This window comes from Chlamydomonas reinhardtii, chromosome 4, assembly GCF_000002595.2.
Source record: "Chlamydomonas reinhardtii strain CC-503 cw92 mt+ chromosome 4, whole genome shotgun sequence".
Lineage (NCBI taxonomy): Eukaryota > Viridiplantae > Chlorophyta > Chlorophyceae > Chlamydomonadales > Chlamydomonadaceae > Chlamydomonas > Chlamydomonas reinhardtii.
In genome coordinates this window covers 813,043-838,442 of record NC_057007.1, presented here as the reverse complement: position 1 = coordinate 838,442, position 25,400 = coordinate 813,043, and the positions used below count along the sequence as shown (strand labels likewise).

At 61.3% G+C, this 25,400-nt stretch overlaps 4 protein-coding genes across 4 annotated transcripts; 1 reads left to right on the top strand and 3 right to left on the bottom strand.

The window, feature by feature from the left end:
• Nucleotides 1–918: 918 nt before the first annotated feature.
• Nucleotides 919–3,800, bottom strand: CHLRE_04g217976v5 (uncharacterized protein). Its single transcript, XM_043061813.1, has 2 exons — nucleotides 3,713–3,800; nucleotides 919–3,662 (listed from the first exon to the last, which is right to left on the bottom strand). The coding sequence occupies exons 1-2, from the start codon at nucleotides 3,722–3,724 to the stop codon at nucleotides 3,510–3,512; spliced, it is 165 nt and encodes a 54-aa protein (XP_042925068.1). The 5' UTR covers nucleotides 3,725–3,800; the 3' UTR covers nucleotides 919–3,509.
• Nucleotides 3,801–13,598: 9,798 nt separating this feature from the next.
• CHLRE_04g217975v5 (uncharacterized protein) lies at nucleotides 13,599–15,390 on the bottom strand. The gene is made up of 2 exons (XM_043061812.1): nucleotides 14,167–15,390; nucleotides 13,599–14,024 (listed from the first exon to the last, which is right to left on the bottom strand). The coding sequence occupies exons 1-2, from the start codon at nucleotides 15,341–15,343 to the stop codon at nucleotides 14,020–14,022; spliced, it is 1,182 nt and encodes a 393-aa protein (XP_042925067.1). The 5' UTR covers nucleotides 15,344–15,390; the 3' UTR covers nucleotides 13,599–14,019.
• Nucleotides 15,391–23,158: 7,768 nt separating this feature from the next.
• Nucleotides 23,159–24,150, bottom strand: CHLRE_04g217974v5 (uncharacterized protein). The gene has a single exon (XM_043061811.1). It carries the CDS (start codon nucleotides 23,532–23,534, stop codon nucleotides 23,214–23,216), a length of 321 nt encoding a protein of 106 aa, XP_042925066.1. The 5' UTR covers nucleotides 23,535–24,150; the 3' UTR covers nucleotides 23,159–23,213.
• Nucleotides 24,151–24,270: 120 nt separating this feature from the next.
• On the top strand, nucleotides 24,271–25,379 carry CHLRE_04g217973v5 (uncharacterized protein). Its single transcript, XM_043061810.1, has 3 exons — nucleotides 24,271–24,525; nucleotides 24,640–25,020; nucleotides 25,135–25,379. The coding sequence occupies exon 2, from the start codon at nucleotides 24,658–24,660 to the stop codon at nucleotides 24,844–24,846; it is 189 nt and encodes a 62-aa protein (XP_042925065.1). The 5' UTR covers nucleotides 24,271–24,525; nucleotides 24,640–24,657; the 3' UTR covers nucleotides 24,847–25,020; nucleotides 25,135–25,379.
• The last annotated feature ends 21 nt before the right edge of the window (nucleotides 25,380–25,400 follow it).

The window sequence follows — 25,400 nt, the reverse complement described above, 5'->3', positions numbered from 1 at the left end:
ATGCCAATCCAAAAGTGGTCTGCAAGAGGTCTCACGACCTGCACCGAGAGCTCGGCGAAAGGGGGATGTTCGCATGTTTGCAACAGCCGGGCAACTGGCGCACAGCTGCCAGCCCTAAGCCACACTGATGGCCCCATTGCGACACATGGAATTAACCACGCACACGGTAGCGTGTGGAGGGAGAACTTCAGCTTTGCGCACTCGATGTTCACAGTACACTCGAACCCCGCGAACGCGACGCTCTTGTCGGATCGCTGCTCTCAGAAAGGCATATTTGATACCAGTATACTGCACACGACGTGCTACACAGCTAGCAAGCGTGCTGGCGCCGAACCTTTCGGCATGTCGCCAAAGAGACCTTCGCAAAGCCCAACTGCTGCAAAACACCCGTCTTTTGAGGAGCTTATAAGCTCCAAGCACATACCAGTTGCCTCAGAGCCGCTCGCCAACGACGTCCCAGAAAGGGGTCGAGCCGAGCCTCTTGGCCTCCAGTATTATACAGCTAATTCCCAGCTCTATGAAAATGCGAGTTTGCTCACAGAACCACAACCGACAAGCTCCGAACGAAGGCAATACCGAAGCCCTAGCGGACTCCTGTCGCGCGCAAAGGTTAAGCCAAAGCCTGGATGCACCAACATACGCAATGTGATGATAACTGCTTTGCAACCGGTAGGGGAGGGACTCCTTTCTACAAATCTGAAAATAGCACAGGCATGCAGGAGTGGCATGAGAAAGTTATGCACGGCGGAGGGAGTGTACCGTTCATATGCGAGTAAGACAATCGGGCTGCTTGGAGAGAGCCTGTTAACGAGTGTGCTTGCGCTGGGCGACCTGGGCAGTCGGCATGGAGGAACCATGCTGCGCTCCGGTGCTTCGGCACTGCACTCCATGGCAGAAACAGCTTACGGGCCCCAACCAACCCACAACTGTAGTGCCTCCTGGGAAAACTCGCCACTTCTTCGCCTGCACCTTGCACTTGCCGTCTACCTCCACTGGGTTGGAGCAGGGCATGTACGGGCAGCCATGCACAGCCATGCTATCGCCATCAGAGTGGGCACACACCTTGCAACCCTGTCTAGACTCGCCACCTTCCAGACAGTCGCCCAGACTGGCAAAGCACTACACACCATACTTGACAAAGCCATTGTCAGCCTCGCCATCATCACCGCGACAGGGGCCATGTATATGCTCTGGACCCACCTCCTGCACACCGAAACCCACACTACCTCCATCAACACGGAAATCTATGCAAACGGTGCAATCCTCAGCCTGCTACTATGGGGTCCCACACTCACCACTCTTGCTCTCTCCCCACTGTGTGTAATAGCGCTTGCCCTCGGGATAACCGCCATCCCCGCAGCCCTCGGTCTCCTGTTCGCACTGACGTGACATCCATCCTTGCCGTCCTCTGTCTCCCAGCTCTCCTCAACTATGTGGTCCAAGTGACACGGCAGATAGCCTCTGCAACCTGGGCCCGGCGGAAGCTACTACTCTGGGGAACGGCCATGGCCATCATCCTGCGAAACCTGTACCTCACACTGCCGGACCCTTGCAGTGTGCAACCGGCACAGCCGGCACTCTGGGGGCCAGCATTGGTCACCGGCCTACTTACTGCTAGCCAGGCAACCACTCTCCTCACGCTTACATATGCAGTAAACCGGACACACACCATGCCCTACATCAAGCCAACACTGCGAGGTGCGCTGCCCACAGACCCGACAGCCCCGCCGGCGCCCGCCGACCCTCGCACGCATGCGGCAGTGAACATCCGACCACCAGCCGCACTGCACTGGCCGCCAAACTCCAACACCACATACCGTGAAACACAGCGGCAACACTTCTGCAGTGTCCACGCCCTCAACAACTCTTTGGGGCTCGCATGGCTCGACCCCCTGGATGTCCTCTCTTACGCTAAACGAGTGCACGCTCACCTCACAGCCACGCAAGACCCGAATGCCCTGTTCTGGAAAGAATGCTACTGCCCCAACAGTGGCGCCTTCAGCGAATTTCTCCTGAACCACTACCTGTACCACAATGCCACCATCAGCAACATATTCGCCTACCCCAACAGGAAGCTGATTATGCGCCGAACCCACTTTCCGCGACTCAACGGCGACATCAGCAAAGAAAAGGTCCTAGAGAGCCTTCCGGTAGCCGCCCGAACTCGCGGCTTTACCGTCCACCAGTACACTGTGCGACACACAATTGCTGTGCGTTACGAAGCAGGACAATGGAGAGTAATAGACTCGGTGAACAGCCCTATCCACAACACGGTCTTACACGACAACACTTGGAATACACTTGATGGGGAGGTCTGGTGCCTTGACGCGGTGCGTGCATCCGACACGGCAACACTTCAGGACGCACTTGGGCAACTCCGTGAGATCGTCCCGCCACCACGCCCGCCACCCCACATGGAGGCCACCAGACCCGCGCAGACAGGGCCCGCCGCCACAGGAAGGCCGGCACCAGAGCCAGCTCAACATGCCCAAGACAACTCACCGCTGCGGGCAGCACACAGGGCGCCACAGCATGCAGCACCCCACACTACCGCACCCGCGCAGCCACACAATGCAAATGCCGGCATAGCACCCCGACTCAACACGACAGGCACCCGACAAACTATCCTTAACTGGCTAGTACGGCCCACTGCACGCAACCACGCACACATGGAACCCAACCAGGCACACACAAACACGAGACCCCCCAGCAGCAACACCACCCTACACATCGTGACCCACAATGTACGGGGACTGCTCTCAGAAATTCTGTCCACCGGCCAACCCGGCAACCTCAGCTTCACCCTCTGCAACCTAGCCCAGTGGAAAGCCGACATAGTTGTCCTAACCGAGACAAAACTGACAGGGAAGACTGACTCAATCAAGCGAGCCTTCCGAAATGAAGGATACCGCCTCTACTGTAGCACTACTCCCCGCGCGGCCACAGCGCGCGGTAGCGCTGGCGTAGCGGTGGCCATCTCCGCCCGGTACAGTGACCTCGGCTGTGTCACACACCACACGCCCCCACCAACACTCCATGGCTATGTGTCACACGTTCAAATTAAGACCCCCGGGAGCACGCCTCTCACTGTACTGGGCATCTACGCACCAGAAGACATGCAAACCCGCAAGGCAATCTACACATACTGTCAGCAGGTGGTAGGCCGGGCGGACGCGTGCGGACACCACCTAGTCACCGCGGGAGACTTTAATGCCGTCGCCCGAGCACATGAGCGGGACAGCCCCATCGACACGGCGGACCGGGCCCACCAGCGGTTCCTTGCCGATAGTGGCCTGCGCCCTATCCGCGGAGACACCACTACCACTGCCGAATGGTCATATGAACAAACACGCCCGGGCATGGCCCCATACCACAGTCGCATCGATGACATCCTCCTATGCCCTGCCACGCGTGCTGCATGCACAGAAGCGCGTGAATACACCAGTACAGTTGCAGGCAACTTTGACCACAAACCAGTCCACGCAGAGTTACTAGCCGCGGACCTACAGCTATGGCCGGCACCACAGGCCGGCGCCCGGAACCCAGCCCCCCAGCAGCAGACCCAACAACGATGGGCCGAGGTCGCACTGCCCGTCACACAAAAGCAACTGGCCGCCGCAGCTATCCGCCTTGAGGAAGCCTTGGTGGAAGCAACAGCCGACCTGCATTCCGCAACAAGGCAGGCAACGCAATCAATTGAACATGCACTCACGAGGCACAGCATGGACCCCACAGGCTACCCCGCCAGCGTCATGCACCGAGACCTGGCGCAGGACACGAGCATCCAGAAGGCCGATATCAACCAACTTGCAGAACAACTTGCCTCCGCACTGGACACCGGGCTAACATGCCTCCTTGAAGAGTGCACCCGGAAAACCCCCTTCACTGGCAAACACCACGCATCACGCTCCACCGCACGGGTGCTAAAGCCCCTATGGGACAAGGAAGTGGCCCTGAAGACACAACTGACAAACCTCACGCAAGGGCCCCAGGCCCTACCTGAGGTAGACGCCGCCAATGCGGCGGCAAAGCTGCGGAACGAAATAAAGGCCTGCCAGGCCGAGCACCGCCAGCTAGTGGCGGACCGCGCCAAAGCCCAGCGAGAGGCCGCTGCCACAGCGCTGCAACATACCCTGGCCACGCGCCCTGCACAGGGACACAAGAGAATCTTTCAGAAGGAAGACATGGAACGGGGTCTCCCAGCGGTCCGGAACCCAGAAACTGGGGAGGTGACGACTGACTCCACCAGCATCCTCGCCATACTCGAAACCCACTTCCGAAAGCTGTCCGCCCCACCACGCGGCACCCGCACTGGGGACTTCCGACTACCCAGCAACGCCACACGCGGCTACCCATTTGAGAAAGCCGACGCAACAGATCAATTCACACTGGACCGCAACCGGCACCCTGACACACACTCCATGCTCCCCAGCATGGCAGACACGGCAAATTTTGAGCAGTGCATTTCTCACCTCTCCAGAAACAAGGCGACAGGCCCTGACGGCATACCAAACGAACTGCTCCGTATCCTGCCATCGGGCATGAAGCGCAACCTCCACTGTATCCTGCAAATCATGTACGTCAAGTCACAAATACCTGAAACCTGGGCCGCATCGGAGACCGTGCTACTCCCCAAACCTGGAGACGCCCTGGACATAAAAAACAAACGGCCCATTGCGCTCGCAAATACCTGCTACAAGCTGTACACGTCCATGCTTACCTTGGGCATTGGCGAACTGGCTGGCCCCCTCCAGCTATTCAGTGAAGCGCAGGAAGGCTTCCGTGCCTACTGCAACACCGAAAGGCAGGTCCTAAATTTAGTACATGCCCTTGAGGATGCCGCACTGTTTGGAAAAGATGTCTATGCGGTATACGTGGACTATAGCTCCGCGTTTAACACAATCGACCAGGACCGATTACTACAAATTATGTTTGACCTTGGGCTGCCAACGGACCTGATCCGCGCAGTCCGCAACCTATATGCACATGCGACCACCCGCATCCGCACCGAACACGGAAGCACATCCGCCATTCCTATAGAGCGAGGCACCGTGCAAGGGGATACACTCTCACCTGTGCTCTTTATTCTGTTCATGGAACCTCTTGTCCGCTGGCTCCATGCGGGCGGACGGGGCTACCACTACGGCTGCCTGACCCCCAGCGAAAACCTGCAATACCATTGCAGTGCCGCCGCGTACGCAGACGACCTGGCGGCGCTCACCAACTCGCTCGACGACCTGCAGGTTCAATGTGACAAAATCGCATCTTACGCCGAGTGGGCGAGCCTGCGTGTCAATCACACCAAGTGTGCCACCACCGCCATCTGGCACGACAAATCTCGCTCGGACCCCAACCTTGATGGGCCCACAGGAAAAGCTACCCTTGCCGCCATGCGCCGCAACATGACCAACACAATTAAGATTGGCACGACCCCTGTCCCGTACTTCCCCCCGACCCAGCCGTACAAGTACCTGGGAGTGCAGCTCACGTTCTCGCTGGACTGGTCGGCACATGTCGCAAGAGTCACCGAGATTGTGAAGGACAAGGGCACAGCCATTGCCACATCCCTGGCGACACCGGCACAACGCCTGCGCATGATACAACAGTGCGTGCACACCACAGTTGCATATGGATTCGCAGCAATGCCCTTCACAAAACAGGACATAACAACGCTCGACACTACCCTGGCTGGTTATGCAAAGCGCTGCTACGGACTCCCCCGCAGCTTCCCCACCCGGACCTCCCTCCTGCCCGCCAACGAATACGGCTTGGGCCTGGGCTCCCTCCTGCCGCAATACGCGCGCGTGGCCCAGCGAGCCCTGGTCCTTGCCCTAAATGACTCGGGCCGTCTTGGGATAGTAACCCGAGCCCTTCTGACGCGCCAGGCAAGCATAGCTGGCCCCACACAGGCCCACCTTCTCCCAGCCCATAGGTCACACCACCTTACAACGCTGAAACAGATGACCCTGGCAAAAGAGTACGGTGTCACACTGTACCAAAATGGGTCTGCCTTTACTGTGCCTACCTGGTCCATTGCCGCTGCCCTTGAGGCAGAAGCTGAGGCCCGGGGCGTCGAACCTCTCCCCATTGAATACGTCCTCCCTCTTGCGGACCTGAGGCTCGAACTAAGCCACCTGGTGGACCGCAACACAGGCAAACACCTGATTACTAGCTCGGACCTCGAGAAGCACATGGGAGCGAGCCGGGTCCGGCACAAGCACAAGGTAGCCCTGAACAGGCTTAGCCTTGCTCTCAGTATGGCTGCACGTGCAGGGGAAAACGCTCCAGCCCACGGCAGCCCTGCCCCCCTGACCACCGCACAGCGTGCACTGCCTGACGTGGCCGCAATCGTGGCCTTAGCCATGAGGGCGGACCCCCTCCCTCTCGGAATGGCCAACCCCCTCGACCGGTACCTGCAGCCCCTCCCGGAGGCGCCCCCCGCCCAAGCAAACACCACGCAAGCCCCCGCCGACCTAGCCCCCCCCTCTCCAGCAGGGGCGGCCCAGGCCCATCCCGGCGCACAAGGTGCTGCTGCACCGGAAGTCCCCGCTGATGGGGCAACGCAACCCTCCCTACGGCCACCGGCCAGAGCCCGCAAGCCGGCTACAACACGCCGGCCACAGAACCAAACACGCACACGGCGCGTTACAAAACATGCAGCGCAACGCGCACGCATTGCAGAAACTACACGCACTACCCCTGAGGACTTACTCACCGGGGACCGCGCCGCCATCAACCATGCCCTGCGGCTCACCAACGGCGATGAGAGCCTGCCGGTGGGCACGCGGGGGTACGAAACGGCATGCTCGGTATTCCAAGCGCTCGCCAAAGACATGACAGGACACATGCGGATCTGCCACCCACACCCACAAGACCCACCCTCCCTTGCACATGCTGTCGAACCACGCCAACAGCGCCGTGGGCTACCACCCGCCCTCACATCCCGCCTCACGGCGAATGCCGCCAACCCCGAACCCAACGCCATAAGCGAGTATCTGAACAACACAGGATTGCCTATGGAAGTCAACCAGGCTGCCGCTCACAACGACCCCATGGACGCCAATAGCCCGACGCCGCCCCTGACCGCCCCGGCAGCGCAAGCTGCGGGAGGCCACGGGGCCCGTCCCAGCTGGCGACTGGCCCGCGCCAGGATCACACACGATCTAGTCCCACGGCCCGCCGACAACCGCACTAACGGTGACACTCAACTCACCTACGACCTGGACAATGACGGACAGGACCTAGCACAGGTCCTGCACAGCGAAAACAAACAAACTGTCACGGACAAAGAACTGACACGGAAGCGCAAAGCCAGAGAGGACACCTCTGGGACACGTGAAAAATACTGGAAGGTGCAGTGGAAGCCGTCCATTTGCCCGGCCGGCATTGTCTCTGCTTTTGTTCGCATGGGCTACGCAACTATCCAGAATGCCAGGTGTTACAAGCACCCTCTTGCGACACGCCCAGGCCCACAACCTGCGCAGACCGAGGCTGAGCCTCCGGCTGAAACCCAAGCCCACGCAATCTCACCTGAAGAGCCTGCCCAAGCTGCAGAGCCGGCAGCACCGCAGCCCACTGGGGCCCCCCTATTCTCGTCCTGGACGACCAAACTCCTACGACATGTCACGTGGGCGCCGAGCACGGACCGTGAACGGGACCTAAAACACAGTCCACAATGGGAGGAGTTACTGGAGGAGTGCAAAACCCGGCTAGCAAACCCCTACCGCTACGCAGTACCCCGGCTTGCCCCCTCCCCCTGTCGCATTGCGCACCATTGCAGGCCAGCATGACAGGAAATTTACCCCCGATCCCAGCTGTCGGGTATGGGCTCATTCCCAACTTCCAATTCCGCGCAGTCGCAGTTGTGCGAACGGAGTGGGAGGGGGTTGCGGGGTTGGTATCAGGGGAGGGATTTGCGCGGGGAGGCGCCGGTGAACACAGTTGCGTTTGCCGAAGGTAAGAGAGCGCGGGCGGGGGCAAGGGCGGGGGCCTGCGGGGGCAGGGGACCGAGAGTTCGCACACGTTTTCGACAAACCCTCGTACCACGATAGTATGCACTGTTGATATCACAAAACTCAGCTCTGCTTATGCATCGCGATGAAGCACATGCATTGCGTTTCTCCTATCGCTGATCGGAGAGATCGCATGCGCTGCACTCGTAAACGTCCAAGTCTGAATGTTTGCTTTGAAGGATATCGTCCGCGGAAATACAAAGCCGATCGCGCTATCGAGCGCCGGGATCCTCCAACGCCTGCGATCCCTTTGCCTCTAGTCTTACGTCTTCCTCGTGTTTTCGCAAAGTTATGTGTTGCTACAGACACATTGAAAGGCGTATTATTTGCACAAGAACTCTGGTTACGTTCGGGTTTCCCGACGTAACTGCACATAAAACTGGAATAACCGAGGGGGCCCCGCCTGGGGACTCGATGCGACCGCAATGGCTTCCGCCCCTCCCCCTTCGGGGGAAGGGGCAAGCCAACGGTACCAACCAAGGCCCGCGGCCCAGAACAGTGCGCCCCGCACCTGATCGGAACCTTACCGCCAGACAGCGCCAAGGCCACCATGACGCCGAGCCCCTGGATACCGCATCCCGCGCGCGTGACATCCGCACGACCACCACCATCACCACAAGCCCGTGCAACCCCTACAAGGACATCGTGGCCCCCGGAGCATACACAATTACCACCACGGGTGGCACCCGCCGTGACCCAGCTGAGGCGCACGTCCATGAACCCAGTGGCCGCTGGCTGGGCACCATCACCTACCCCCGCCTCCTTACCCTGTGGGAGCGCTTCAGGCACACCGGCAACCAGCGACCCAACGCCTTTGAGGAAGCGGTCGCTGCCCTCATCATGCGCTACCGCTATGACCCGGCGCAGCAGGACCGCAAGGCCATGCCAATGCACCAGGTGTCGCTGCCGGCAGGCACAGTAGCAGCCATCGTCCAATGCCTGCGGGTCACACAAGCAGTACACATTCGGGAAATGTTTGCGTCCCCACTAAACTCCTCCACTGCAGCCCACGAATACTGGACACGAGACCCTGCTGATGGGGCCTTTGGCGCACTGCATGATGCCTACCAGACCGCATGGACCGGCTTGCAATATGCCCACCCCCCCTCTACCCCCCACGATGCACGGAAGGCGCTCATGTGGGCCCTCGCATGCGCCGAGGCTATGCGTGACTCACAGGAACCAACCCTTACTGTATTGGCGCTCCCCAAAGCGGCCACTTTCCCCCACACGCAGTGGCTTCAACACCCACTTTGCCGCGAGCTGGCCAACTGGTCCGCGGGCACCGCGGGCCTTGACACAGGACTTGACACCAACACCCAGGCTGAACGCCAGAAGGGGCTCCGACTGGTCATTGTTGGGAACCCCGCCGGACTCCAGTGCTTTGCCCCCCGCCTGAAACGGCTCGTGGACACACTGAAACGGGGGGCGAACGCACCCACGCACATAAGCGACCCGCGCACGTGGACACACACGGCCACGGCCCCAACCTGCCCGGCCCTCCCAAACTCACTTCTAAAGCAAGCCAAATACCAGCACGCTAACCCAAAGACGATACACGCCATGGCTGACGAAGCACGACGCTTTCCTAACGCGCAATTCCAGACCCACCATGCTCTGGCCCACGACGTGAATGGCACTGTCTGGACAGATGGTTCGGTAAGCAAAATCAAAACTGACAATGGCAAAGAAGTCCAGGTTGCCGGCGCCTGCGCCTGGTTCAGCGATTCTCGCGTTGTCTACGTGAATCCAAATGGCGCTGGGTGCACAAACACTATTACGAGAGCTGAATTGGCAGCAATTCGTGCTGCCCTCGCAGAATTTGGTGGCGAAGGTAAAGAATTTGCAACTAAGAAGCTCACTATTGCATCAGATTCTGTTGCAAGCTTGTACCTAATCAAACGAGCAATTAACGAGCCTCGGCGACTGCATCTGAGTAAACATCGGGACCTCCTGGATTCAGTCGTGGCATTGCTCCATGCACGCCACGCCCGGGGCGCACCCACCGCCCTGATTAAAGTGATCTCGCACACCGGGCTACACGGCAACGAGGAAGCCGATAAAGGGGCGGCTGCCGTCGCCACCCAGGAAAAACCCGCCGATGTATCCGAACCGGCCGACAACGACCCGCACGCCCGGCACTGGTGGCCGACCTTCACGGTCACCAGGGACGACGATAGCACAGCCACGCACTACGTGTCGGACCTAAACCGGGGCCTCACCAGGGCAATGGCCCCCAGCTGCCGTGGTGGATACGCCAACAAAACCCTGTACACTGAGAAATGGGCCGAGGCAGCACCCAGCCTTGACCCACGCGCCAGTAACGCGTACATGACGAACTCGGCCGCCAGCCACGGCCTACGCCGGTTCATACAGAATGCTCGTCAGGGAGGCCTCATCTGCCCGGCCCGGCTGGCTTTGTTTAAACTACGAGACAGCGACAAATGTGGTCTCTGTGCCCACACCCAGCGCAGCCGCGGATCTGACCCAGAGCGTGGCACCGCAGGTCACCTTGCCGGCCACTGCGCGCACCCCCAACTCGTTGGCGCTAGGATAGCCAAACACAACACTGCAGTGCGGACGATTGCCGAATGCCTACACCATGGTCACAACGGTGGTGGCTACATGATAATGGATGCCACCTCCCGAGCTGAACTGCCTGAGTACTGTGCGGGCATGCGGCCGCCGTCATGGCTCTGCCCGCAAGTGCCCGCTGCAGACCTCAACAGGATGCGGCCTGACATTCTGTTTATCCCGAACCTTCCCCGGTCCGAAGCAGAACGCTTCATGACATCCCCACCAGCCAACAAAGGGGCCTACCCAGTGTACATCCTTGAAGTTGGATACACCTCTGACCTGCACCACAGCGAGAAGCTCATTCAAAAACAAGCACAGCACGCCACCCTTGCCACTGCCATGCGAGCTGCAGGGTGGACTGTGCACTACGATACTAAACACGTTATTACACTGGGCCACGGTGGCACTGTCCCCCGTACCCTTGAAACTCTCCTCAAAGACCTAGGAGCCAAACCGCAGGCAGCCAAGGCCTGCTGCACACGTCTCCACATGCATAGCGTCACCACACTCCTGGGCACCGCAAACCTGTACTACCGGCTAGAGCGAGAGATGGGCATTGCCAACACCCGATGCCGCCCGGGAGGCCGCACCCAGGGGACCGCCAATGGCGGCCCCCGCACAGGGGAGCCGGGGTAGGGAAATCAAGTTTTCCGATGGTGGGGTGAGCTTGTCTCACTCCTCCTTAAGACACGCGGGCACCTGTGCCCTGCGTAGATATTATTATTATTATTATTATTTGGTGCATTGTCGGGCTGTCGGGTGGGTCAGCGTGTGGGCGCTGTGTGGGTCGTGTGGCGCTTGGCGGGGTCTCTGGCCTTTGGTGGGGTGCTTGTGTTGTGATCCGGCCAACTGTCCGGAGTGCATTTCCTGCCGCTTCGGCATGCATAGCAACGACTTGCGCCCACGTTGGTTGTGTTGTATTATTGGCCGTTGGTTGTGTGGGATTGGTGTTCGGTGCATGCATGTTCGCATTGGCCCTCGGTCTAGTTGTGGTGTTCGCGCGTGTGGGGCTTGTGGGCTCCGGTTCGAGCTGGTTGTCATGGCGTGGGCGGCGGGTGGGCCGTGCTGCACTGTTGGGGGTGGCGGGGCGTTCGTTTTGCGTTCGCGCTGGTTCAGTCGCCTCCCTTCGGGTAATATTGAGGGTGGCTTGGGTAAGGGGGCGAGTCACTGTAGTTTCGGCGGGGCCTGGGTGGGGTGTGGGGGCTGCGTTGTCTCCTGCACTGTGGTTTGTCGGTAGTTGGGTAGTCTGTCGGGCGAACATAGTGGAGAGGGCCCTTTGGGTGGGGCCTCGTTTGGGTTTGGTTTGATTCGGGGGCGGCGGTGATGGTGGTTGCGGCGGCGGCGGTAGGTTTGGAATTGTTGGGTATGTCCTTGGGTCAAGCGGCATGTCTAGGTGGTAGGGGGGTAAGCAGAATATGTCGCCTTTCACTGCTTGCCAGAGGTCCGGTGTCATAGGTTTACGCCCAATGTGTACAAAGGATTCGACTAGAAACCAGCTGTCTTCTTCCTTGCGTATTGCGTAGGCGTGTCTCCCATCGTGCACCATAAACCCCATGTTCCGGGAGCATTCTGGGAGTAGGCCTAGAATTGTGTCCTGAGAGTGGCCTGGGTCAAGGTTAGGGGCGGCTAAGCGTAGAAGCAGGCGTGTTCCCGTAGTGTCGATTGGCGCTGGGCGGTGGCGGAGGTAATGGTTGATGGCGGCTTCATGGAAAAGCCCATTGTGTTTGAAGTGATGGCCCCAGGTCGCTTGTAGTTCGGGTGTGTCGGCCAGCACAGTGTGCACGACTTGGCAGAAAGCAAGCACGGCATGGGCCCTTAGCCACGGTGCTCCCAGCATGTTATTGATAGCGTGTATCGTACAGAAATTGAGGTGTTGTTGTTCGCGGAAGTATGTGCTTGGTATTTGTCTGGGCCAGCTTAGTGGTACTGGGATATGCCCGTTTTCGGCTGCTGGTGTAGTGGTCCGCTCTGTGTTATTTCCGCCTCGTAGCGGATGTGAGGGTGACGTTAAATCGGGTTGCTGTTGTCCAGGCTGCGTGCCGATTTGTAGAGTCATTGGGTTGCTACTCATGATGTGCGAGTAGGCCGCAAGGTTGGTGATAAGGTTGATCGTTGCGTCGTGAGGGTGTGCGTGTGTTTGGGATAGGAGTAGGGTGGTGGTGACGGTGGTGATGTTGAGGCTTGGCGGGCCAGGGACGTGAGGGAGGAGTTGCAGGGCCAACGGGGTCGTAACTGGTGCTAGTTGGGGGGAGTGGGCAGTGGTTTGTAGGTTCATGAGGAGCAGGATGATAGTGGTCAATGTGCATATAGAGAAGGTAGGTTTCAGGATTATCCCGCGGCCAAGCCCATATAGCGGAAGCCCCAGGATTGCAGGTACCGCGCCGCGCGTTGTTTTGATAATGCTGTATACCGCGCACGTTGTCGCTAGTAGCGTAATGATGGTTGTGGTGTGCTGGTATGTCATGATCAGGAGGATTAAAGGCTGGGCTAGAAGAAAGGCTGCAGGGATGGTGAAAATCAGGTTTTTCGCCCGTGCTGGTGTGGGGTGAGCTAGCAGGTTGCGTGATGCGTGGTTGAGTTGCGCAACGCCGGCGAGAGTTAGGATGAGCGTGGGGATCCATAGTGATGCCTGCGACGTGACTTGCCAGCCGCTCAGGCCTAGCTGCCCAGCGCTGGTGGCCAAGTAGGATAGTGTGTGCGAGGAGGATTCGCAGCCAGGCGACGGTGTGGCGCAGGAGTGTACAGGTTCCGTGGAACATGCCTACGGTGACCCAGAGAAGTGTGCTGGCGGTGTGAGCAGAGACATAGCTGGCTGTCGTTATGAGCGTTTCTGTTTCGTTGTTCAGTAGCAGCTGTGTGATGGGGTATGGTCCCATTATCTGGCACCAGTGGCTGGGGTCGCGGCTGTAGGCGGTGTTGTGGTGGCAGAGGACGGTACAGGCAAGTGTGTTGCAGTTTGCTTGTTCGGCGTGCGCCGCGTTGTCTCGCTCCGGGGGTCCGTCGTTCCCCGCGCTGAGTTCTTCGTCTCTTGCCACTTTACCATAGGTGACCGCTGCGTCGGCGGTCTTGCTACTCTCCGCGTGCGCATAGCTCCCACTACTTATGTCCTCACCTATATTGCTCGCTGCTATCCTAGGGCCCATAGCATCCTCCATCTTGTCCTGCAGTTGGCGCCAGCAGACATTAAATCCGATACATTTAGAAAAGCTATCTCTCTGCAGTTCGAGGCTCTCAGGCGAGCGATACCCATCGGCGTCTACGCCCATGTTGCTGAAAATTGTAGCCGCACTGTGCGGGCACCGCTCAGATCTATCGGCAGTCTCATACCACATCCTCTGCTCTCTCTCTTTCCGGCAGCGGGTTTGCTCCGCATTGTCCTTGTTGCTGGCAGCCGTGTGGGTTGTAGAGCTCCTCGGCCCGTGTTGGGCGGTTAGGCTACGGGGGGCAGATTGGTGGGAAGGGTGGTGTTGGATTGTTGTGTGTGCTTTAATTAGGTTGGGGTTATCAAGGCATGTTGGTAGCGGGTGACGTTGGGTGTAGGACAGCTGCCGAGGGGGGGCACGTTGCAGGCGCTCACCGTCGCCCTCCTCCTCCTCGTCGATGTCCATGGCCACGGCGGCGGGGCCAGCCTTCTGAATGACGCAGTTGACTTGCGAGAAGGCAATGCGGTACCAGGCCTCCAGCTGCAGCACATCAAAGGTGATGCGCTGCGGGTGCTGTTTGCCCGGTGTGTCGGGCATGGACGCCGCGCTGAGCTGCTGCTCGACGCGCGTGATCGAGTCACCGTTGGGCGGCGTGGTGGCGGCCGACACGAGTATGTAGATGGGCGCCTCGGGGTGCGCGTAGTTGGGTCCGCTGGTGTTGACAATGCAGTCGCCGGAGAGGAGCTCCAGCTGCCGGCAGAGGCCGCTTGCAGGCGGCATGTAGGCGTCCATGGTGTCGGTGCCGAGCGTGAGGGCCTTGGGCTTGTTGGTGTACTTGGCCACAAAGATGTTCGGCCGCATCACCACGGTGGTCGCAATCCGGGTGATGTCGTCCACCGGGGCCACCGCCAGGTCTCCGATGATGAAAGCGGCAGAGTTGGAGCCGATGCTGCTGCTGCTGCTGCTGCTGCTGCTGCTGCTGCTGCTGCCATTGCTGCTGGGCATAAGCGATGCCAGCGGGCAGTACTGCAGTGTGGGGTCACGCCTCACGAAGAAGAAGTACTTCAGCTGCCCGGCCGCGATCTTGCACACGTCGTCCGCGTTGCCGTCGGCGTCAGCCAGCAGGAAGCGGCCGACAGTCGAGGCGTCGAATTTGACGTTGTGGAGCTTGCAGTACTCCTCCGCCTTGTCGCACATTAGCTTGTGGGCCTTCTGATACCGGCTCTGGATGGTAACAAGCGCCAGTTCTGTCAGCTGCTCGGTAGTCGCGTTGAACTTGCCGTTGACCTTGTTTTGGCGCCAGAATGGCGTCCGCTCGAGCTGCGTTAGCAGGCCCGGCGGCAGCTGTCGCGGCAGTGCCGTCATGGTGACGCGGAACGGCACAGGGCTCTTCGCCTCCAGCTCCCAGTACTCGCCCGCGTGCAGCAGTCGCTTCTCGTGGACGGACTCGTAGCTGATGGTGTACACGTCGGTGGGGTCCTCTCCCATGGCCATGATGGCCGCCTTCTGCGCTGCCGACAGGTCCTTGATCTGGAGGTGGAAGTTGAGGAGAGCAGGAATGAGGCTGCGGTGCGTGTCGTTGACCTCGGTGTTGAGGGCGACATTGTCCATGTCTGCAGGTCGGTGGGCAATTGGATGGAAGGGTGCGGGGCAGTCAGGGGTTGTGGTAGGCGGGATGTTGTCGTGCGGTTGGGTATTGGAAAGGTTGCACCATTTTATTTGGTGGTTAATGTTTGGCAAGGTGGCCGTTGTCGCGTTAGCTGCAAGAGTCGTGTGGCTGTCGGGTAGGATACCGTGCGCGCGAGTGATGCAGCATTCAGTATGTGAGCTGTGAGTTACTTCAGTTATCACGGCTGGGTTGGGCTTCATTGGGCTGGTGGTCCGCGGCGGCTGGTAGTGGCGAACATTGGGGGCTGTTGTATAATCCTCCGTGCGGCTGTCTCTGTTAACTGTGCGCGCATTCAGCTCACCTTGATATTGTGGTTGTAGTGGCGGTGTGGCGTAGTATTTGCGGGGAGTAGAGGGTGAGGGCGTTGGCGGAAGTGAGTGTGAGTTAGTGGGCGGCAGGGCGGGGCAAGTTGAGGGGCGTAGGGCAGGGCTGGCCGGCGCGACACTGTAGTAGCAGTCTGGCTGGCGGGTGGCGTCAGGCGAAATTATGTGAGCTGCATATGCTATGAGAGATGTGTGGCTGTCGGGTAAGATACCGTGCGCGCGAGTGATGCAGCATTCAGTATGTGAGCTGTGATGAGTAACTTCAGTTATCACGGCTGGGCCGGGCTTCATTGGGCTGGTGGTCCGCGGCGACTGGCAGTGGCGAACATTGGGAGGTATTGTATAATTCTCCGTGCAGCTGTCTGTGTTAACCATACGCGCATTCAGCTCACCTTGATAATGTGATTGTAGTGGCGGTGTGGCGTAGTATATGCGGGGAGTAGAGGGTAAGGGCGTTGGCAGAAGTGCGTGTGAGTTAGTGGGCGGCAGGGCGAGGCAAGTTGAGGGGCGTCGGGCAGGGCTGGCAGGTGCGACACTGTAGTAGCAGTCTGGCTGGCTAGGCTGGCGGGTAACGCCGGGCAAAATTATGTGAGCTGCATATGCTATGAGAGGTGTGTGGCTGTCGGGTAATAAGATACCGTGCGCACGAGTGATGCAGCAGCATTCAGTGTGTGAGCTGTGAGTTACTTCAGTTATCACGGCTGGCCTGGGATTCGTTGGGCTGGTGGTCCGCGGCGGCTGGTAGTGGCGGACATTGGGGGCTATTGTATAATCCTCCGTGCGGCTGTCTCTGTTAACCATACGCGCATTCAGCTCACCTTGATAATGTGATTGTAGTGGCGGTGTGGCGTAGTATATGCGGGGAGTAGAGGGTGAGGGCGTTGGCAGGAGTGCGTGTGAGTTAGTGGGCGGCAGGGCGAGGCAAGTTGAGGGGCGTCGGGCAGGGCTGGCAGGCGCGACACTGTAGTAGCAGTCTGGCTGGCTAGGCTGGCGGGTGACGCCGGGCAAAATTATGTGAGCTGCATATGCTATGAGAGGAGTGTGGCTGTCGGGTAATAAGATACCGTGCGCGCAAGTGATGCAGCAGCATTCAGTGTGTGAGCTGTGAGTTACTTCAGTTATCACGGCTGGCCTGGGCTTCGTTGGGCTGGTGGTCCGCGGCGGCTGGTAGTGGCGGACATTGGGGGCTATTGTATAATCCTCCGTGCGGCTGTCTGTGGTAGCCATGCGCGCATTCAGCTCACCTTGATATTGTGATTGTAGTGGCGGTGTGGCGTAGTATATGCGGGGAGTAGAGGGTGAGGGCGTTGGCAGAAGTGCGTGTGAGTTGGTGGGCGTGTTTGGGCAAGAGTTGATTTGGTCAGCTGTAGGGATGCAGTCTAGCCGGTGGTCGGCTGTGCTTGGCACAGCTGCGGTGGTTATAGTAGTCAGGGCGGTAGGTAGCCCTGCTCCGGCTGCAGCCGGGGTCGCCGACCTGGGTGGCAACACCTTGGGTCGGGCGAGGCCCGCGGCTGCCAAGCCGACCGCAGCGGACATCGTTGACCACGTGGGGGACGTGCAGATGCAGGAGGCGGCGGGTTTGGGCGACGCGGCGGCTTCAGCTGGTGGCGCCAGCGGGCCACACAGCGGGGCCCCGCCCCCGCTGCCAGTTCTGGTGGCGGGGGGAAGCAACCGTGCTGCTGCGGCTGCCCTGCGGGCCGCGCTGCAGCAGCAGCCCTCTTCGCAGCAGCGGGTGACAGCGGGAGGGCTTAGCGGGGTCCAGGCCAGGCCTCGCCCTGCCGGTGCTGGGCCGGCTGGCGTGCAGCAGCAGCACAGTGGCGCTCCCGCGCCACGGCCGCCCTTGGATCAGCGGGCAGCCACCGGGCAGGAGCAGGAGCAGACCGCTGTGATGGCCGAGCTGGCGGACCTAAATCTCCAGCAGAAACGATGGTTACAGCAACGGCAGCAGCAGGAGCTGCAGCGCCAGGGGCAGTCGCCCAGGCCCCAGACCGGCTCCCAGGTTGTGGTCCTGGCCATGCGGGGGGGGGCAGGACGGGGCGGGCGGTGGCCCTGGCGTGGCGGCGTCACGGCGTGGGCAACGTGTTGACATAGTTGACCACGTTGGGGACGTGCAGATGCAGGAGGCGGCGGGTGTGGGTGACACAGCAGCTGCCGCTGGTGGCGCCAGCGGACCACCCGCTGTGGCCTCACCCTCGCTGCCAGCTCTGGTGGCGGGGGGAAGCACCCGCGCTGCTGCGGCTCCCCTGAGGGCCGAGCGACAGCAGCAGCCCTCTTCACAGCAGCGGGTGGCAGCGGGAGGGCTTAGCAGGGGGCAGCCGTCGGCAGGCGTGGGGGGGCCACCGGCAGTCAGGCGTCGTACTGCCGGTGCTGGGTCGGCTGGCGTGCAGCAGCAGCCCAGTGGGGCTCCCGCGCCACAGCCGCCCTTTGATCAGCGGGCAGCCGCCAGGCAGGATCAGGAGCAGACCGCTGTGATGCAGCGGTACTTGGCCTACATGGCGGACCTCCATCTCCAGCAGCAACGGCGGGTACAGCAACAGCAGCAGCAGGAGCCGCAGCGCCAGGTGCAGCCGCCCAGGCCCCGGACCGGCTCCCGATTTGAGGTCCTGGCCACGCTGGGGGGACAGGACGGGGCGGGTGATGGCGCTTTTTTTTTTTTGAGGAATCATCCTTACAAGGTTGAACAGGGGCAGACGCGCTGCCCCCCTGCTGCCTGAAAGCAGCCTGGTCCCCGAGACCAGAACCCTGACAGGGCAAGAAGAGAAGAAAAGAGAAGAAAAACAGGAAGCAAACACCTCGAAAACCGCCACCAAACACCCCCATCCATCCCACCCCACCCCACCCCGACCCGGCAGACAGAGCAGGAGGCTGGCCCCCCCGCCCCCCGGGAGGGGTTGCACAAAAACACCGCCAGACCTAACCCAAGCACCAACCTACACCACAGCCTAACCGCAAGAACCACCACCACCGCGCGCCAGAAAAAGAAACACCAGCGCTACGCACTCGCCCCCGCCCAAACCCACCCCACCCCCACAAGTCGGTTGCTTAAGCAACACCCCAGGAGAACCGGCAGAGGAGACACAAGCAGAAAACTAAACGGGCCAGATGTGGTGCTGACTAAGCGGGCTCCAGCCCGCTGCAAGACGCGCTGTGCAGGAAGTCCCACAGCCGCCCAGGCGCTGCGACGCCAGCCAGAGCTAAAACACATGGGCGCCAGATAAGCTGATGACGATAAACGCCACGCCAGCGCCTGGAATGAACCGCCGCCCAAAAGGAAACCTACGGGGCCTGCACAGGTGATGCAAGCGTCAGCCGCAAGTTCAACTTCGGTGACCCACCCTGAACCTCCTCCACTTCACAAAGCGCGCCACCCGCCGACCAGATGGCAACAAAGTGCTCCAGCTTAGCCGCCTTGAGCTGTGCGGTGAGAAGCTGAGTGGGCAGAGCCGACAGGGTTTCAGGGGTTAGCGTGGCGGCAGTGAAACGCAGCTGCATCACCCTGCGCAGCTCGCTGACCACCTCCCGAACCACATGCTCCGACGTCTGCTTAGCAGGCTCGCGGGACCAATACGCACACCAGACGGCGTACAAGAAGGTGGCCCGCAAAGTGCTCCACAGCAGCGCGCCCGCCCCCCGCGGGCCTGAGGCCCACATACCCATGCGGTCCCCCAGCATGAAGCTTGCGTCCGTCACTGGCGGCGCCGCTGCCTGGGGCGCAACGCAGGCCCACAGCTGCTGCAGCCACGTCCTCGCCTGCGCATAAGCTGGACACTCCAGGAAGATGTGCGTCAGGCTGGCCCACGCCCGCGGGCCAGGTGGCCCGCAGGCGGGGTGAGGACAGTGCGCCCCCAACCCCCCGCACCCCGTGGTCACCCGTGGCCGAATGCCCTTGCCCGCCCTGTACAGCCCGCAAGGCAGGTAAGCATGTTGCAGCCGGTACACCAGCACCTTTGCCCCCCGACTGGCGTGGCTGTCCCACAGCCTCCGCCACGTACCCCGCAGAAGGGACGCATCCGGGGGCGGCATGCGAGGGTCGCCCTCCACCGCCGCCGCTGCTGCCGCCGCCGCCGTGGCAGGCCCCGTGCTAGGTCCCGCCCCTCCCGCCGCCTGCTCCTGCAGCCGCGCGAAACGCCGCGGCCCCTCACCCGACTGCTGGGACGGGGACGCATACGACTGCAGTTCTCTCGCCGGCGTGTTCTGCAGCCCGGCTGCCGCAGAGGTGCGGTGGAGCCAGGGGTCCAGAGCCACCGGGTTATTGTGGAAGTGCTGCGCCGCCGTGGTGGTCAGCTGCGCCGCTGCACGCTGCCACTCCGCCTCCCGCTCCGCCAGCCGCGACTGTGCCGCCGGCTGGGGCCCCGAATCCCCCGCCTGCTGTGCTGGCGCCGGGCGCGGCATGGCTGCGGGGCGGGCCGGAGCCGGAGGTGCAGCCGGGTTGGCCGCGGTGATGGCCCGCCGCACGTCCCGCACCGTGTAGTCCGCTAAGCTGACAACCGCAATCCGGCAGTGCTCCGGGTGCACCACCACCCCAGCCTCCGGCGCCAGGAAGTACGGCGCCCGAGGCCACGCCCCCGCCCGGTCCCCTGGTGATGCTGCATCGTACGCCGCCCGCTCTTCAAAGGTCCACAGGTGCCGCGGCTTGCGATGCTGCAGCACACAGGCAGGCTGCCACGCCCCATCCACCGCCGGGGGCAGCACGCCAGGCCCAGGCTCCAAGAGCCGCCCCGTGTAGTGGACGTAGAACACAGCCCCCGCAGCGTTAGCCACCCACAGCTGGTCCAGGCTAACCCGCCACTGTGGCGGCGCCGCTGGCGGCTGAGTGGCTGGCTGCGGTGGATGCTGTTCCACGCCCGCGCTCCGCACGTGGCCGACCGCGGCCGCCAGCCGGGCAGGCAGCCCCGCTGGCGCCGGCGCGTCGCTGTACACCCACGCCCACGTGGTGGCGGAGTCCGGGCGCACATGAGTAAGCAGCGCCCGGGTGAGCGTCTTCCAGGGTTGCCGGCCTGGCTGGGCAAGGAGGGCGAAGGTCTTAGCTTGCAGGGCAGACAGGAACGCAGGCAGGTCGACGTGGTTGACACCCCCATCCTTGTACGGCAGACAGGCCGTTTCCCGCTTTGGCAGCAGGAGCGGGTTCCCGTGCGACACCAGGCTGGCGTCCTCAGCGTGCATGGAGCGCGCAGCAAAGTGGTCCACCAGGTCGGTGAGTTCCTTCAGCTGCGCAGGCGACGGGTTGAGGAAGCTGAAGTGGTAGGCCAGCTTCGCCGCCAGCACCTGCTTCGCAATGTGCACACGGCCAACAAGAGTCAGAGACAGGGCAGCCCACAGACGCGCCACAAACGCCATGCCGCGAGCCCGCCGGGTGTACAAGTCAGCTGCAGCCGCATCAGAGTCCCACGACAGGGGCACACCTAGGTGCGTCACGGCGCCAGTGGTAAACGGCACCCCCGTGTGTGGGCAAGGGCCCGTCAGGTGCGCAAACCTGCCAAGGCCCATGGCCTTGCTCTTGTCCGGATGGACACGGGCGTTGGACGCGCGGCAGAACAGCTGTACTGCCGCCATCAGGACCGGCCCGTCCACCGCCGGGTCGCGCGCCGTGAGGGTCGTGTCGTCAGCGTGGTGGGCAGCCGGTGGCGCCTGCTCGCCGCTGGGTAACAGGGGCGTGCGCAGTGCCCCTTGCTCCACCTGCCGCCGCAGAAAGGACGTCAGTGGCTGCATCTGGATGACCCACAGGGGTGGTGAGGCGGTGCTGCCCTGCGGCAAGCCGTTCAGCACTGGGAAGGCGTCAGAGAGCATCCCGTTCACACACACGCGGGCAGAGCCGTTGGCAGTGAGCAGGCGGATCCAGCGCAGCATGCGCGGCCCAAACCCAAGTCCCTCCGCGGACGCATACAGCCACTGCCGGTGCACCCGGTCATACGCCTTTTCAATGTCCAAGAAGTACAGCGCACCACCCTGCCGTGGCGTGCCGTCCGCGCCCACGTCCAGGCGCATCCATTCGATCAGGCCTTGGAGGTACAGCGCGTTGTCTCCAATCCAGCGGCCGGTGATGAACGCAGTCTGCAGCTCATCCACAACTGCATCCAGGGCGGGCTGCAGGCAGGCGCTGACGGCCTTGGACACCATCTTGAAGTCGCTGTTGAGCAGCGTGATGGGCCGGTAGGACGCCAGCTCGGCGCGGTCCAGGCTTTTGCCCTTGTAGATGAGCGTAATGATGCCCTCCCGCCAGGAAGCAGGCAGCGCCGCCGCCATTTCGCCGCCATCGTGGGCATCTGCAGCGGCAGCAAAGGCAGCGGCAGCAGCAGCACACAAGCGCGGGCCCAGCAGTGCCCAGAAGACCTTGTACACCTCGTACGGGACCCCGTCCGACCCAGGTGCTTTACCATTGGCGGAGCCAGCCAGCGCTGCCATCAGCTCGGCATCACTGAGGGCGCCGTCACCGGACCCCTCTGCAGCGGCGTGCAGATCCTGCGGTCAATGGCCGCCAGAAGCTGTTGCTGCGACGCCGTACAGACCGGCTGCGCGCGGAACAGGCCGGTGGGGCTGGTGCTGCTGTACATGGCTGCGGCGGCTGCGGAGACAGTGTTGTGCGTGCCCGGCCCCGTGAGCGCCACAGGCGCCGGTTGCCCCGGCACCTTCAAGTGCGTGATGGTCTCCTGCACGCCGGCTGCTGGCTCGTCAGCCTGCCGATGGAACCAGCGAGTGCCCCGCTCCCCATGCTCCTCCATCAGTGCAGCGCGGGCATTGTGGCTGGCTGCTGCGGCAGCTGCCCGCTCCTCCCGCACCGCAAAGTTGGCCATGGCCGCAGCCTGACGCTGCGCGGCGCTGGCAACCGGCCGGTCGGCCAGGGAAGCGGCCGCGTCTGCGGCCAGCACCACGCCATGCAGCCCATCCCGGGTCTGGCGTGCATGCCGACGGTGGATGCTGGTGGCGGCCTCCCGCAAGAAGAACTTGTCCGCCTCCCATTGCGTGCAAGCGCCGTCACCTGTACTGGCCACGGGATTTGCAGCAACGTGCGCCTCCAAGCGCTGCTCGAGCTCCAAACGCAGCGAGGGGTGAAACAGCAGGTATGTGGGGAAGCGCCACTGCTCCCGGTGCGCATGTGGCAGGTCGGGCAAGGACAGGGTGAGCAGCACACCGTTGTGGTCCCCAGGCGCCCCATACGTGCGAGCGACATCCACCACCCATGGCGCCGCGGTGGCACTGACACTGCCCGCCTCCTGGCGGGAGGGCATCATCACCCTCATCTACAAGGGTAAAAGCCTGGACCGTGCCGAGCTGGCGTCCTACCGGCCCATCACGCTGCTCAACTGCGACTTCAAGATGGTGTCCAAGGCCGTCAGCGCCCGCCTGCAGCCCGCCCTGGATGCAGTTGTGGATGAGCTGCAGACCGCGTTCATCACTGGCCGCTGGATTGGAGACACCCTACCGTTCCAGCCCCTATTAAACCGATTGGTATGGGGTCGGTAACTGGGCGGTCACCCTGATAAACCGATGGTCAGCGTCGGTCAGCATCGGTTACGATTGGTAGGGGTTGGCCACACGGTAAAACATCGGTTAACGTTGGTAAAATGGTCACTTCCCGGTAACCCATTGGTATTTGGCTCCTCCCCAGCCCTTGTCCAGGCCCTTGTCCAGGCTCTGCCCAGGCTCGCTCAGCCCCCACCCAGATGCCGCCCAGGCCCGCCCAGCTGCCGCCCAGGGCCGCCCAGCTGCCGCCCAGGCCCGCCCAGCTGCCACCCAGGCCCACCCAGCCTGGCCAGGGCCTGCCCCCAGAGTAGACGCGTGCAGCTCTGGCCACGGCCGTGCCTTTGGCCATGGCGGCTGTGGGTGTTAGGCTAGCAGACCACGTTGGGAACATAGGGGCGAGAAGTCTGGGGCGAGGCCTGTGGGATCCTTGGGGCAACCTCGCACCTGCCGCGCCCCTGAACCCCCCAGTAAAACTCAGGCAGTCGCTGACGGCCAAGCTGAGACCGCCGCCCTTCCTGAGCTGTAAACTTACTTTAGTAATGTAGTTGCATGTAGTGTATGCTTCCCGAGCATAGGAATGCAGCTGAGCAGCTGGCTGTGTCGACCGAGGCAGCAATGAACCCCCCCGGTCACTGCTGTCACTGGTGCATGGCTTTAGCGGTTGATATCAATAGTCTGTTATGCACTCAGAGTACTTGTCGCAGAAGTTCGGGCTTTTCGGGTGTCTTAGGGAAAGTGGTCGCGCGTCCCCCGGCCGGGGGACGCAAACCCATGTTCGTCAACTCGTCGAGTTGTGTATTTGAACTTGGCCACAAAGTGCATATTGACTAATGCCTATATAAATCAATCAACCCCAACACCCAAAGCCGTCCAGGAGTGCAGAGTACTTTACATCACCGGGTTGAGGCCGTTGTCTCCATCTTACATCCTTCCTAGTACACTAAGTTAGAGGCTGACATCTTTCCCAGTACAAAACACAACGTTGCCCGGGGCCCTGCTGGCTTGCCATGCAATGTCGGCGGCATGGGGCATTTCAGGAGTTCACTTCATTTCTCTGCAGTCTGCGTTCATGCATATGCCTCTATCATACATAAACTAAAGCAAGCTATACAATGAACCAACCATTATTCGCGTCGCTATTATTCTGGGACGACTGTGCTTGAGCGGTGGATGCCTTGTCGACTATATGCAGCGACAGTATCAAAACAATGCAAAACATGAATGTAGTAATGAAGCTGGCTCATGATAACGAGCTGGCATAACAAGCTCGCCGGTCAACAAAGGCAACCGCGCGTTGACCGGGGCTTTTCCAGTCTGCAAAGGGCCCGGCGTAGTACCATGTGATTGCTGGCTCGGGTAACATGTGCATTGCACTGAGACAATGCCAGGAGTTTGTTTTGTGGACAGAATGTGTGGGTCCACAAGTCAACATTCGCGCCGCTTGACGCCCGCAGGTCGCTGAGCCAGGCGCAATGGCGTACATTAGCTCCAGGTCCGCCGTGCGCGGGCCCGTTTTTGTGGTGTCAAGGTTGCAGGTTGGGCTGCGAGCTGATGGCGCACGGTCTGCCCGCCGTGCTTGCGCCCTTTCCCGCGGCTGGATGGTGTCAAGCCCGCAGGGCATGGAGCTGGCTACAGTTGCTATGGCATCGCAATCAGGTTAAGGCCCGCCGTGCTCGCGCCCTTTCCCGTGGCTGGATGGTGTCAAGCCCGCAGGGCATGGAGCTGGCTACAGTTGCTATGGCATCGCAATCAGGTTAAGGCCCACCGTGCTCGCGCCCTTTCCCGCGGCTGGATGGTGTCAAGGCCGCAGGTGGCGCGAGGACTGCAGTCAAGCCGTAAGTTTGCAAGGCAGTGGCATGGTCCCGGGGACAGGGAGGGCAGCTTTGAGGCAAGGGATGGGCCCATCCCTTCAATTCCGTCTCACATATTGCACCGCATTGCTGCCGCAGGGATGGATGGTGGAGTGAGCTAGGACATATGCTGCGATGTTGGCGCATGGTGTCCATGAAGGTGCTGCTTAGCGCTCAGGTGGCTGCTATGGATTCTGGAGGCCAGACCATGCCTAGTCACTTGTGTGAATCAGCTTGGAGGTAGGCTGCGTGTGGACTTCCCAGCTGCAAGGGACTTTATCCCTCTGGTCTTGTGAAGGGCAAGGCAGGGCATGACCACTGCGGTCTTGTAATAGCTGTTGGGTGCCTACTGTGCCTCTCTCATG

Excerpts from the sequence above, each read along its gene's own strand:
- CHLRE_04g217974v5 (XM_043061811.1), bottom strand. The coding sequence starts at position 23,534 with ATGGCCAAAGGCACGGCCGTGGCCAGAGCTGCACGCGTCTACTCTGGG.
- CHLRE_04g217973v5 (XM_043061810.1), top strand. The coding sequence starts at position 24,658 with ATGGCGTACATTAGCTCCAGGTCCGCCGTGCGCGGGCCCGTTTTTGTG.
- CHLRE_04g217975v5 (XM_043061812.1), bottom strand. The coding sequence starts at position 15,343 with ATGGACAATGTCGCCCTCAACACCGAGGTCAACGACACGCACCGCAGC.